At 33.8% G+C, this 15034-nt stretch overlaps 1 protein-coding gene across 1 annotated transcript in view; it reads right to left on the bottom strand.

The window, feature by feature from the left end:
• LOC129226547 (myosin heavy chain, non-muscle-like) overlaps nt 1-15034 on the bottom strand; it is a 194348-nt gene that overhangs the window by 77175 nt on the left and 102139 nt on the right. Inside the window, 2 exon segments of the mRNA XM_054861156.1 lie at nt 4051-4153; nt 12383-12410. Of these exon segments, the coding sequence (XP_054717131.1) occupies nt 4051-4153; nt 12383-12410 (131 nt within the window).

The following is a 15034-nucleotide window of genomic DNA, read 5'->3' as shown; positions in this document are numbered from 1 at the left end:
TAGGGCCCCCTGAGTCTTAGGGGGCCCCTGGCTTCAGGTGCCTTTCCTTGGATTTTCCCTAGAGTATGGATTTTCCTTTTTCTTCCCACAAGTTCAGCATAAAATTGTCTTTGTAAAATACGCGACAAAATTATTTTGATAAAATGCACAGTTAGTCTTGCCAGCAGGCCCTGCGTACCCGCAAACCATGCAGTGCAGGGGGGGGGACACGACCTGAAAGGGCCCAATGTCCCAAGAAATTGAAAAAATAATAATCAATAAAATAAAAACTAGCACTAAGTTCTTAATAACGGTACGAATGTACACACTGCTGGCCTCTGGGGAGTGGCCCTACAGAGTTTTTGAAGGGGGCCCCAAAATGTATTCATCCGGGCCTGCTTGCCAGAAGAACTTTTCCCGTTCCATTGAGTTCTTTGACCACTTACAAGTCGCCTTCATCTGAGTAAGGAGTATGCATCTTGTTTTAAAAAAGTACTATTGATATACACATGAAGATACTTGCTTTAATTGGAGTAGCCATATAGCTGGGAAGTGTCGAGAGGGGGTAGAGTGGAGTGATACCCCCCTCCCCCTCTTCTCAAAGAAATGATAACCAGTCGTCCCATTTTTGTGTCAGTATTACATCAGTCCTCAAAATATACCAATCGTCATTTGCGATTATGCTCGAATCGGTGTTTTTCTAAATAAGGGGAGGAGGCAGCCGGATTTACAACATGGGTTGTAAAACTCGACTTCTTGGAATGGTCACTCTTCTTGACTAACAATTATATTCCCTTTCCTTATCTAGAATGCTGAAGGGAGAAGAGACAGATCTGTGGGGGGTCCAGATTGAAGTCGTTTTCACACGCTGGGCACAACGCACAGCTGTGTTTTCCTGTGTTTTCTTTCTTTACTTTTTGCTAAATTTCCCACTTTCCCATCAGTGACCAACCCGTAACAAGATAATTTTATGATGTATTTAAATAAAAAAGCAGTTTGAAAAAGGTGGGACTTTTTTCTTTCTTTTTTTTTTTTGGAGGAAGAACGAAGAAGTTATGTCATTTGCTGTTTTGATTCACTCGTGCTCGTGCTTTTGCTCTGTGTCTTCAATCAACGACAAGACCATCATTCCTTTTGAGATACGTTAAATATGTTTGAATAACCATTTTATTTTTAGAATTATGTTGCAATCTTGGGTTGAAAAGGCAGAGAGAAATAGATGCAAAATTAGCACATGGTACCATGCAGACAGGGATGAATTTAAAGCATTTTATTTTCACAGGTATTGTCTCATGCTGATGCGGCAAGACATAAGAGGTTGACAAGTAGCTTGAAAAATCAAGCTGTATTTTAAATTCCATGTTCTTTGTCTTTTACTGAAAACATATTGGTTATAATGAAGCAATCCAAAGCTTTTGTTTCAATTTCACTCCAAGATAAAATTTCGTAAGCGGAGGTTTTCTTATAGTTTTAGTTGCCATAAAAAACAATTATTGAGTCTTTAAATGATTTATCTGGAATTTACAGGGGTATTTTTGATGATTTTGACGTACCAAAAAGTAACAGATTAGCTGATAAAAAGAAAAATGCAATAAATTTTGGACTTGCCCTTTGCACTCTGCTTTTAAACCCTCCTTATTAAGGACATTTTTTCAACAACAACAAAGCAAGTAAAGAAGCAATTGGACATATGTACATTTATTTTTATTTCATACTGGACACTGTGTTAAATAATAAAAGATTGAATGCATTGTATTGTAATTTTCAAGATTGAATTTGAAACGTTTTATCATCCACTGCGAAAATCAAGCTTATACATTACGTTTAAGTTTTAAAAAAAACTTGATATCTCTTGTCCTAAAATTTTATCAAAATTGTATCCTAAAATTCTTGAAATCACCACTCCGACCTCTGTTAATGCCAGAAAGCGGGGTTCGGAGGATATCTCCCCCTGTACTGACTAAATTACAAATACAGGAGGCAAAATTTTTCACTGTAATTTTTTTTCTTTTTTTTTTTGGTCAGAAATATCGTTTTTTCCCTTTTAAATAAGAATGTAACTGCCCCCCCCCCCCCCAAGCTTGTTCGTTTATTCAAAAAATAAAAAAAGTTATGATTTCCAGCATTGTTAATATTAGTAAGACTATCGTTTTTGTTGTGAGGGCCTCAGGATCAGGCTGTGCCTGGGGCCTCACAATCACATGATCCGCCACTGATAAGAATACAACTTTGCTAAAAGGTTGTTTCTTGGAATTTCTTGGTTGCTTACGAGGGTTAGAAGGGAGCATTCCTACTTCATCAGAGTGGACAAAATCTATTTTTAGTGCCTTTGAAAGCTCAAGAGTTGGTTTCAGTGAATTTGCATTCTGCTTTTCATTACCATACCATACATTGCAGTCAGAATTTCGAAAAACCGAGCTATCTCACGCTCGAGAATTGTGCAGAAGACTTGAACTTACACAAGAAAGGAAATTAAAGGAAATTAGCAGTAAAAAAAAAAAAAAGCTGTCAGCACAACAAACTCTAACAGAAATAGATAATCTTATCTTGCACTAATAATAAGGACACATTATTTTTGCAGCTGAAAACTAAACTAGAAGCTAAAGTTGTTTTAGGAAAAACAAAGGATCTGAAGCAGGCGAATTTTAGCTATTAGTTTTGAAATAGAAAAATCATGTAAAAGTATATTTTACATTTAAAATTTAAAAAAAAAGTTTCTTTATTTAAATACATTCTTATGATAATGTTGTTGGTTAACTGCAGGAAGAAGGTAAATAACAACTATGGGTGCTATATTTGCATGTTCGAAAATGACCTCCAAGAGCAACCAACCTCCATTAACGACCACTTTTTTCAGGAACGGAAAGTGGTCACTCCAGAGAAGTTTCACTGTAGTAGTGGTGGTGGTAAGAGGAGGCATGGGACTTAGAGGCACACACAGAAATTTTGGGGCCCATCACAAATAACTTTTACAGGCCCCCCTCCATATTGTTAACCCCTCTGTCCTTACATATATTTTATCCCTCATTTTACAAATCTCCCCTTCAGGCTTATCCCTTCTCCCCCTATGCACACCCATGGGGACTTACATCAATGTTCAAGAGGTGGGGGACAGAACCTGAAAGGTTGAGAACCACTGCAGTACAGCATTCTTTTTTTTTTCTTTTTAAGTTGCCTTTCAATTTGAAGATAGATCTCTTGTGTCAAAAAGAGTAATTTTTATCTAATAAAAAAAATAATAAGGACAAAAAATGGAATAGTGGGGTACATTTTCCAAGCACATGTATTTGCAGCATCATCACAATATTGCTAATATTCAGCCCCCCCCCCCCCTCCCCCCCGCCAGTAAAAGCTTTCTAACTTTTATCAACATATTGCCATCAATCTCAATCTTGCATTTCATAGGAGATCGAATTATTGACTAGCAAAAAATAAATAAAATGACTCAGGTTGTTGATTTTGGAGAGTAACTGGTAATATGTTTGCAAGAAAAACGTAATTTAAGTCTCCCTTTGACAGATGTTCAAATAAATAACAATCTTTTTAAAACACAGGCTATAATTAAAATTATCAATAATAAAATAAGCTAAGAAAGTTTTTGTTAAAAATAATTTATTGCCAAACTCTGTGACAATCAAAAAAGGAAGCTTACCATTTCCAGTATATTCAAATGATTAAGAAAGATAATGCTACTTATAAGGTGATATTTCGATAGTTGAGACATTTGGCAACAATCATTTCAATCAATCAGCAACGTAAATAAATATTAGCGCCAAAAACATTGGCGACAGTTCGAAAAATTGCAATGAATCTCAGTTATCGAAATATTTCCCTAATTTTCCTCTAAGATATGAGATTGAGAAGATTTGGATTATTGGGAGCGATAGTCTTCTTTTTGGTTGGCGCGCTTTTGTTTTTCCCGCCGATCGTGAAAACGAGAAAGTAGAGGGTTGCCAGAATAAAGCTGTTATTGCCAAGATTTGTCGATCGCTGAAACTTCTCCAAACTCCAATTATCAAAATCTTCCCATGTAATTTTGAGTGCATGCAGAAATGAAATCCAAAATCATACCGAATGAGAACCAGACATTGATCGTGGCTTAGAGGATGCAACATAAGCCAAATACTGGATAACTTTTTTCGTATTCTCTGTTTTACCAGCGCCGGATTCACCTCTACAAGTAAAATGAAATATGAACATTCTACAGCTGCAAAATGTCTTTAAAAACAATAAAAATTTTACACACAATAAAATCTTTTCTGCCAGAGGTGATAGAAAGCAAACTGGTGACCACACAGAATTTTTAACATAAAAGAAAAAAAATGATAATCTTGAAGTCGTTTCCGACAAATTATAAGTTTTAGCAATCAAGAATTATCGCCAGATGTTCACTATAAGTTTCTAAAATTTGAAATTTTATGCAAATTTCAGTTTACAGTTTCATATATTTCATTTGTTTAAAGTATCATAAGGGGGAGAAAAAAACCTTACAATGTCTTGTAATAATTCGAAAAAACAATAATAACTGCAATTGCCAAAACATGTTTACAAAACATCATAAAATTAAATATACGCAGACGATAAATTAAAAAATACGGCCTTTTTTTTCGTTTTCTTCTTAAAAGGTTTGATTTTCTGTTTTTTAACAATTTTGCTATTCGCAACTCCAACGAACTATAGGGGGCACTGCAGTCACTGTCTAATGGCCGACTTAAAAACTAAAACAAACGCATGTGGTAACGAAGAAAATGCTAAATGTGTTGTGATTTTTGTTCGTATGTATGATTTTTTCGCTTTATTCATTTGAAAAGATTTTTCAGAGTCTTTTGGTTATTCTGACCCATATAGAAAGAGATTAGAAACCAAAAAGTATTACGAAAGTAAACAATTAATGCAGAACACACAGTAAGTTGTTCTGAAGCAGCCATTTTCACGATGTTGAATTCGGAATTCATAAATTTTTGGTTCGCTTCGAACGGCATTTTCATTTTGTACCGTTTTTTCTATACATTAGTACATATTAAGTTCAGTTTCGTGACATTTCCGGCATTTGTTGACATTTTTGTCACATAGTGCACATACGTGGCAGACTGTCAAGAGTAACGTTTAACACTAGATAATTTATTTCTATGACTATATGATTGGATATTCAAAGAAATCATGCATTTAATTCATTCGTCATGGAAATGATTTACCTGATATGCGAAATCTTGTCAAGATACATTATTCTTTCACACAATTTTAAAACCATAACCCTATAAACAGATTTTTGGAGAACTTTTATTTTTTTATTGTTCAAATTCTTAACGTTCTTTCTGGATTTTTCAATCTGTTCTGCGATAAATATTTTCAAGAAAATTTATTTGCATACTGTCTATTTCAGTAGGATACTGTAGTAACAAAGGTTATTTAAATCATTTATGTGGAATTAGGTTAAGGAAAAGTGTCCAGTCAATGTTGTTAAGTTCGTTTTTTTTCATCGAATTGAAAAACTGATATTTATTCAAATTCACTCAGAACAAAATAAATAAAATGTGTACTCACAGTTTATATATGGTGGTAGTTTTCTTTTCAGTTGATTGACCATTATTTCTTTTTACTTATCAAATTCTGTAATCTTACTATCATTTTATTCCACTCATGATAAAAATTAAAAATGGTTTAACTAAAAACGCGAAATCTCGCCAAGGCTACTTTGCTCGCACAATACTAACACTATAACCCTAAACAAATTTGGCGAAACCTTTCAGCTGAGAATAAAAGGAATAAAGTAAATTCTTTCTCGGTTAAACATTTTTCATTTTGTTCTACGATAATAAATTCAAGAAAATATTTTGCGTACTGTCCATTTCAACTAAATGCTGCTGTAAAATATGATTAGTTAAATTAATTTAAGAAAAAAAAAACTCATATTCTTACAAATTCATACAAAACAATAAAAAATTTTACCTGGTATAACGTTATCCAATTTTGTTAATCCAGAGTTTTCTTGTTTATGCTTTCACCATTTAATACTTTTTTGAAATAAATAAGGAAAACTAACATTATTTTGAGAAGCTCGAGAATACTACTAAGGGACGAATTAATTTCTGTAGCTGAAAGCAAACTAAGACACATCGATTGCGTTAATAAATACTCAGAACACACTGCCTGTGTTTACGTCAACAGACACACGTGGAACGCAACGTGGCAATGTTTTAGTTTCATTTGCAGTTTTGTAAATCACCGCAAGGTAGCGTATTCGAGCGCTGGAGTTCCGAATTTGAAAACAGACGATATTTTTCACAACATAAAATATTAGCAACTTCAACAAACTATTCGCAACTCCAACAAACTATAGGGGTAGGGGGCACTGCAGCCACCGTCTAATGACGGATGAAAAAATTAAAACAAACGCACGCCGTAGCGTAGAAAATGCTAATAAGCCTAGTAATTTTTGTTTGTATGAATGACTTTTTTGTTTTATTCTTTTTAAATCAATTTTCAAAGTCTTATGGATATTCTAGCCCATGTAAAAAGAAATGAGAATTCAAGAAGCATTACAAAACATTAGAAATTAATACAAATTTCGTAGTTGTAAGCAGCCATTTCCACGATGTCGAATTCCAAATTTATCAATTCTTGATGAAACTATATTTTTATTGTAGCCATAAGAACATTATAAATATTTCATGTAAATAAACCTTTCTTTATTAGTGTTATCAAAAGAGGAAGTTGATTGTTTCGTTTGGCTAGCGCTAATTGTTTTACATTCCGTTTCGTATGTTTCTAATTTCTGAATTATGATTTAATTCTGTCATGCATCATCAATAAAATTCTCACGGACACATGGCGGTAGTTTTCTTTTTAATTGATCTTCCATTATTTCTTTAAACTTATCGAATTCTGTTATCTTTCTACCATTTTAATCCACACATGACAAAAAATAAAAATGGTTTACAACTGACATGCAAAATCTCGCCAAGCAAGTGTTCTTTGCTCGCACAATATTAAAACTATAACCCTAAAATATAATCGTAGTATTTTGGCGATGAAAATTCTCAGCGTTAAACATTTTTCATTCCGTTCTACGATAATACTGCATACAATCCTTCTTTTGAGCTTAAGATAAAAATAAAAAATAAAACATATTCTTACAAATTCACACAAAACAATAAAAAAAAATTACCTTGTAGAAAGTTATCCTCTTCCAAAAAAAAAAAATGCTTCGAATAGGCTTGCAAATGCGAAGTTTGTTAATCCAGAGTTTTCATATGTTTAGGATTTCACGCCATTTACGACAGTCGACTCACTTTTTAGAGGGAAATAATAAAGATTAACATTATTTTGAGGAGCTCGAGAATAACATTAAGGGACAAAACACTTTTCTATTGCTGAAAGCAATCTAAGACACATCGAATGCGTTAATAAATACTCATAACAAACTGCCTATGTTTACTCAACTGACATACGTGGAACGCAATGTTTTAGTTTTTTCGGCAGTTATGTAAATTACTGCAAGGTAGCGTATTCGAGCGCTGGAGTTGCGAATAGGGGGCAGGGGGCACTGCAGTCACCGTGCGGATGAAAAAGGTAAAACAAACGCATGCTGTAACGCAGAAAATGCTAATAAGCCTAGTAATTTTTGTTTGTATGCATGATTTTTTTGCTTTATTCTTTTTAAATTTTTTAAAGTCTTGTGGATATTCTGGCCCGCGTAGAAAGAAATAAGAATTCAAGAAGCACAACTAAACGTCAGAAATTAATGCAAATTACGTAGTTGGTAGTTCTAAGCAAACATTTCCACGATGTTGAATTCGATATTTATCAATCCTTGATGGAACTACATTTTCAATATGGCCATTCGCATTCGCAACTCCAATAAAGTACAGGGGGCGCTGCAGCCAGTTTAATGGCGGATGAAAAGGTAAAACAAACGCACGCCGTATCTTATAACTTGCTTTGACGCTTAGTGAATGACAGTTATTTTTCATCATGTTTGTGGGAAGCTTTCTTTTCTATTCTTCTGAAATTACAATACACTACAAACTGTCTAAAGCCTGTAATTTACCCCAAAGAAAACACGTGGAATGGATTGCTTTACCTTCTTCGGAAGTATTATTGTAAAGTTGCGAATAAGACTGGCAAGAATAACAATTAATGCTAGATAATTTAATTATATGACATTACGAATTATTATCAAAAGAAGATGATACTACTTTGCCTTGCTTGGCTAGCGCTAGTTGTTTTGCATTTGTAGCTGAGTTATTTTTCGCAAATTGCCGAATCGGTTAATTTTAAATTTTTCTGTTTCGTATGTTTCTAATTTCTGAATTATGATTTAATTCTGTCATGCTTTGCAAATCTTAATATATAAAAATCAATGTCCTGAGATAACATATATATATATATATATATATATATATATATATATCAAAGCACAGCCGAAACCGCTGAAGCTTCAGACATGAAATTTGGCAGGCATGTCCGCATGATTACAAAAGTAAACACTAAGAAAGGATTTTTCGAAATCTCAATTAGTTCGGGAGAAATTAATTAAAACCCCTTAATTTCTGCGAAATTAAAAACCTGTCATTGAAATTCAAATCCCTTATTTTCGAAGGCTTTCCTCCATTCAAATCATTATTCAGTACTTCATCTCAACTTTTGGTCGATAGCGAACTACAAATTTGATATTGTTTTTGTTTCTCACGTGATTCTTCGAGGCTTTTCTCAAGTCAAATCATAATGTTTCTGTCTTTTGCTTTTATTTTTTCAAAACTAGAAACGAAGTTTTTAAGAACATCATCACAGGCGGACTATCCTTTTGAATTTAGAAGAGTGCAGTTTCCTGTTAAAGTTTGCTTTGCAATAACCATTAATAAGTCACAAGGACAGACATTAAAAGTAGCAGGGATCGATTTAAGAGAATTTTTTTCACACGACCAATGTTATGTAGCTTGCTCCAAAGCCAGTTCATCAAGCACTTTAATAATTTTAGCACCAGAAAAAAACAACAAAAAATGTTGTATACAAAGAAGTTCAAGCTTAAGCATAGGTATAACAATAAAATGTGGATCACCTCTGTTTGTAAAGATAATCAATACTTTAAAAGGATCTTTAATAACAGTTAAAGATCGGTTAAGGAAAAGGGCATATATATATATATATATATATATATATATATATATATATATATATAAGGAGTCCAGGGTCCCCGGGATCCTCCCCAAATTAGAAAAAGTTATAGGTAATAAGTAATTATTATAGGGGATTTTCGAAACTAGGTGCACAAAGCACTGTCAACCCCTGCTAATTCCATTACCCGAGCAATGCCGGGTACGGGAATGCTAGTCATCAACAAAATTCTCACGGATATATGGTGATAGTTTTCTTTTTAAATAATCTACCATTTATTTCTTTTAACTTATCGAATTCTGTTATCTTTCTACCATTTTATTCCACTGATGATAAAAGATAAAAATGGTTTAACTGACATGCGAAATCTCGCCAAGAGTTCTTTACTCGCACAATACTAAAACCATAACCCTAAACAAATTTTTGGTGAAACTGTTCAGCTTAGAATGAAAGCAATAAAGTAAAGTTGGCACACTATTTTGGCGATGAAAATTCTCGGCTTTTGTTTTTGCTTCAGATTTCTTTCTCGGTTAAACATTTTTTATTTCGTTCTACCATAATATATCCAAGAAAATATTTTGCATGCTGCCCATTCCAACTAAATGCTGCAGTAAAATAAGGTTAGTTAAATTAATTATTTTTAAACTGGGCGGAGATGAAAGCCCGAATTCTTCTGCTGATGTTATTCGCAACTCCAACGAACTATAGGGGGCACTGAAGTCACTGTCTAATGGCGGACTTAAAAACCAAAACAAACGCACATGGTAACGAAGAAAATGCTAAAAGTGTTGTGATTTTTGTTCGTACGTATGATTGTTTCGCTTTATTCTTTTTAAATTAATTTTCAAAGTCTTGTTGATATTCTGACCCACGTAGAAAGAAATGAGAATTCAAGAAGCATTACTAAACGTCAAACATTAATGCAAAGTACGTAGTTCGTAGTTCTAAGCAGCCATTTTCACGATGTTGAATTCGATATTTATCAATTCTTGATAAAACTAAATAATAATTGTGGCCTGACAAGAATAACAATTAATGCTAGAAAATTCAATATGACATTACAAATTGTTATCGAAAGAAGATGATACTTTTTTGCCTTGCTTGGCTAGCGCATATTGTTTTCCATTTATAGCTGAGTTATTTCTCTCGAATTCCCGAATCTTTTAATTTAAAAATTTTCTGTTTCGATTTTTCTAATTTCTGAGTTACGATTTAATTGTGTCATGTTATGCAAATCATCAACAAAATTCTCACGGATATATGGTGGTAGTTTTCTTTTCAGTTGATTGACCATTATTTCTTTCCACTCATGATAAAAATTAAAATTGGTTTACTAAAAACGCGAAATCTCGCCAAGGCTACTTTGCTCGCACTATACTAAAACATAACCCTAAACAAATTTGGCGAAACGAGAATAAAAGGAATAAAGTAAATTCTTTCTCGGTTATTCATTTTGTTCTACGATAATATATCCAAGAAAATATTTTGCATACTGTCCATTCCAACTAAATGCTGCTGTAAAATATGGTAAGTTTAATTAATTTAAGATTAAAAGAAACCCCATATTCTTCCAAATTCATACAAAACAATAAAAATTTTTACCTTGTATAACGTTATCCAAGTTTGTTAATCCAGAATTTTCGCTTTCACCAATTATTAAGGAAATAATGAAAACTAACATTATTTTGAGAAGCTCGAGAATACTACTAAGGGACGAATTAATTTCTGTAGCTGAAAGCAAACTAAGACACATCGATTGCGTTAATAAATACTCAGAACAAACTGCCTGTGTTTACGTCAACAGACACACGTGGAACACAACGTGGCAATGTTTTAGTTTCATTTGCAGTTTTGTAAATCACCGCAAGGTAGCGTATTCGAGCGCTGGAGTTCCGAATTAAATCCTCCTTTCGAGCTTAAGAAGAAAAAAAAATATTCTTACAAATTCACACAAAACAATAAAAAAAATTTACCTGGTATAATGTTATCCTCTTTAATAAAAAAAAAAAAAAAAAAAGCTTCTAACAGACGAGCATATTTGTTTTTATTCATGCATATGCAAAGTTTGTAAATCCAGAGTTTTCACGCGTTTTCGATTTCGCCATTTCCAACAATCAACTCACTTTTTAGAGGAAAATAATGAAAACAGCTCGAGAATACCATTATGGGAGGAAACAATTTCTGTTGCTGAAAGCAATCTAAAAAACATTGAATGCGTTAATACTCATAACAAATTGCCTATTTTTACCAACAAACACACGTGGAACGCAATTTTTTTACCTTTTTCTTTAATTTTGTAAATCACCACAAGGTAGCGTATTCCAGCGCTGGAGTTGCGAATAAAAATTATTTTAACCTCTGCTGTGTTCTCTCTGCCGCGTTCTCTCTGCCGTGATAAACACAAAAGTCGTACGCAATTTTTTGATGAAAAAAAAATGTGTTATAGTCACCAAGTGATTCTTTGTCACATACTTCAGCTAAAAATGTTTTATGGTCTTGTCAAAGGGAATGGGAAATATTTTTTTTTTTAATATTCCAAAATGGCTGCATCTGAATCAAATACATGGGGGTGCAGAGCTAAAATCTGAAACAGCTCAGCTGTAACTGCAGATACGACTTTTAGACTTAGCACGCATTGCACAAGAAATGTACAGTGTAACTCTGATTTAACGATTGTCAAGGGGCTGGAAATAGTTATCGTTAAATAAAGGATATAGTTAAATCGAGGAATATACATATTCAATGCAGTCAAATTCAGACAAGTGCAATTAATCATGAATTTGAGGAAATCGTTAAATGGTAGTTATACTATACTATCATCAAAGGCATGAAAAAATGGCGTACCATCATTGAATCATCAAAAATATTTAACTACATAGCAAATTAAGATCGATTCTTTGAACTGTAATTATTAACCGAAATTTTGTAAATTTTTTGAGTTATCATATCCATGGGCGTAAGCAGGATTCCAGTTTGGTAGATGCAATCATAGGCGCAACAAGATATTGGTTTTGCCGAATAGAACTAACTTTTGCCGAATGATTATATTTTTGGCAAATCTTCAGAAAAAGTTGCCGAATAAGGAAAACTTTGGGAGGTGACAGTGACCTCCAGTAGGGCTTCCATGGGCTCCCCTTCCATGTTGAGCTGGATACGCTCTTGGGGTCAAATATGTAGAAAAAAAAGTACGATATCATTTATATGGACAGACCCTGCGAAATTTTTAATGAGCTCAATATTGACTTAATAACTGAGCAAAAGATATAAAAGTAGGTGCTACACTTACGTGCACAAAATCGATTGGTCTTCTCGATCTAGAAAAGAAAATGAACATAAGCATCTGACAATACTAATTACAAAGAAATTAAATCTACAGTGCACAAGATAGTTTGCAGTATTTTTAATAGGTTTAAAAAGGTGATTACACATTTGATCACACCTTTATTTTGTTGGGACTGATATAAATGATTACAATAAATTAATTGAAAGCATGTGTAATTAGTTCTAAGCAACTAAAGATACTGCTGAGTTCGAGAGATGTAAAAATTAAAAATTAATGACAATATGAACGATATGAATATTTAAAGTATGCATTTGCAAGTAATAAAATGAATCAAAAGCAAATAATGTCATAGCTGGTGTAAAGAAACATCACACAATGTTATGCTATTTGTCGCACAAAAAAAAAAAAAAAAAAAAAAAAAAACCTTTAAATACTATTATTAAAGCTGTTATGCATCAATTAGTTTAAATTTGACAGCAAAACAATCAATTTTGAATTAATTGGAAAATAAAAACATGAGCGAACGTTCAATCTGCTTTTTGATTTGCTCTTCAAATAGGAATATTAAGGATTCAAAAGAAGCAAGAAAATGAAGTTTATGAGGAGATAATTGGAGCTGAAAAGAGCGCATCAGAAACATTTCATTTTCAACGCACGAACTTGCGGAGCGGGGGATATCAAGTAGTAGCTACCACTGCGACCGTACCAGATAAACCAGCCCCCCCCCTCCTTAAAAAAGGGGAAAAATACTCCTTCAATCCCAAAATGGCGAATTTCCTGGGTGAGTCTTACTTCCGCTTTCCTCCCTAGATGATCTCGCTTATTTGAAAAGGGGGCGGCATTTTAATTATCGATGAGAAAAAGATAAAATACACATTAAAGCATTTTTCAAATAAGATTGTATATACATAATATACAATTTTAAAGTGGAGAAAACTCTTCCCACAAACATTACCACCAAAGATCGACTAAATCTGCGTTTCTAAACGACAACTTCAAGATCTTTCCGGGGGAGCATCCCCCCCCCCCCCCCACATACACACAAGAGCATCAATAACAACATTAAATATTTTCTTATATCTTCCAATTCCGAAAATTTTCCGAGGGAGAGCTTCCGAAAACTCTTCCCTCTGGCACCACCGAAGGTCATCTAAAATTTACGGTTTTAGAGCATTAATTTTGATACGTAATGGAAGAGGACTTCGAATCTCTCCTCTTCCTAACATCACCTGAAGTCGTGTGTTTGTATAAGTATAGTTTCGACAATTTTCTGGGGGAGAGCTCCCCATAGCCCTTTTCCTTTAAAATGTGCGGAGATAATTGCGTTTCTAAAGTTGCGTTAATCTAAAATAGCGTTTTTAAAGTTTCAATTTCGAAAAAATGCCTACAGGGTCACACTTATGTCTAGATAATGGTTCCTAACCTCTTTGAGTCCACTCCCACTCTCTAGAGGCTGACTGGCACCTATCTCCCCAACCCCTCGCCCCTTCTTCCTCGAAAAAACACAAGTTGGCGATAGTGGACATCGTTGTTATTGAAAATATCTTTGCCTAATTTTAACTTGAAGCAAAATGTATGTGATACAGTAATTTTATCCACACATTCAACTAAAAAATAAAAATACATACATTAAAAGTACTCTTGTTTTTCCTTTGCTCTTTCTATTCCAAACAACTATTAAGTATTTGAAGGGACATATAAAGATCATTGACGTACTTTTATAAAACAAAAGTAAATTTTTCTTGTAATTTTCTTTTTTGTTTTTTAATTGGAAACTGGCGAAGAAAATTAGTAATAGGAAGCTCCTGAACTTTAATTGGTTTCGTTTTAAACTCGTGATTCCTTCTCTGAACTGTGAACAATAGGTGTCACATGTATGTTTTCAATTTCGATTTTCATTGTTTTATTATTATTATCTAAAGACTCGACGCCCCTCATTTGCTCCTCAAGAATTAATAACCTTCTTTAGAAGCTGAATCCACTCTATCCTAAGATAGCTTGAAAAGAATAAAGAGTTGCCGCCAGTCCCCCCCCCCCCACCTCCTCCCCCTATCGCACACACACACACACACACACACACACACTTACACACACCAGTTTTTGCTCTCACGACGGTTCTGCTTGAAACAGGGTCCTTGAAAGTTTTACTTTTTATACTTGTGTGTGTTTTAATTTTCTAATTGTAATCGAATTCTTTCTTTCAATTTTTTATTTCAAATTTTCTATTAAAGTTTTTTTTTCTTTTAGTGAACGCGTAAATTATTATGTTTATTGTACTAATATTCTTCTGGTGTTTAACTTGAATTTCAAAATTCGAGCCCTTTTGCAAAAAAAAAAACATTGTCATTGATAGAACAGAAAAACATAAGCTGTCAATGGTTCAAGAACGAACACTAGTTATTTTATTTATTTAAACCCCACCAATCACCACCGTACCAACCTCGGTGAGGGTTTAACCGGATGTGGTGACTGGGGGGAACAGAACAGGTCACCGAGCGACACTCGCTGGAACAAGAACAAACACTATTAAAAGTTTTATAATGAATTGCTAATGTTATTGATTTTATTAAATTTCTATAAAATGGTTCTGGAATGGGGCATCCGTAAGATCGCCAAGGGCGCTAGCCCCATAGGTACGCCCAGGCCCGCCTCCTG

Source organism: Uloborus diversus, chromosome 7 (assembly GCF_026930045.1).
Source record: "Uloborus diversus isolate 005 chromosome 7, Udiv.v.3.1, whole genome shotgun sequence".
In the NCBI taxonomy this organism is placed as follows: Eukaryota; Metazoa; Arthropoda; class Arachnida; order Araneae; family Uloboridae; genus Uloborus; species Uloborus diversus.
This window is presented reverse-complemented; position numbering and strand designations above follow the sequence as displayed.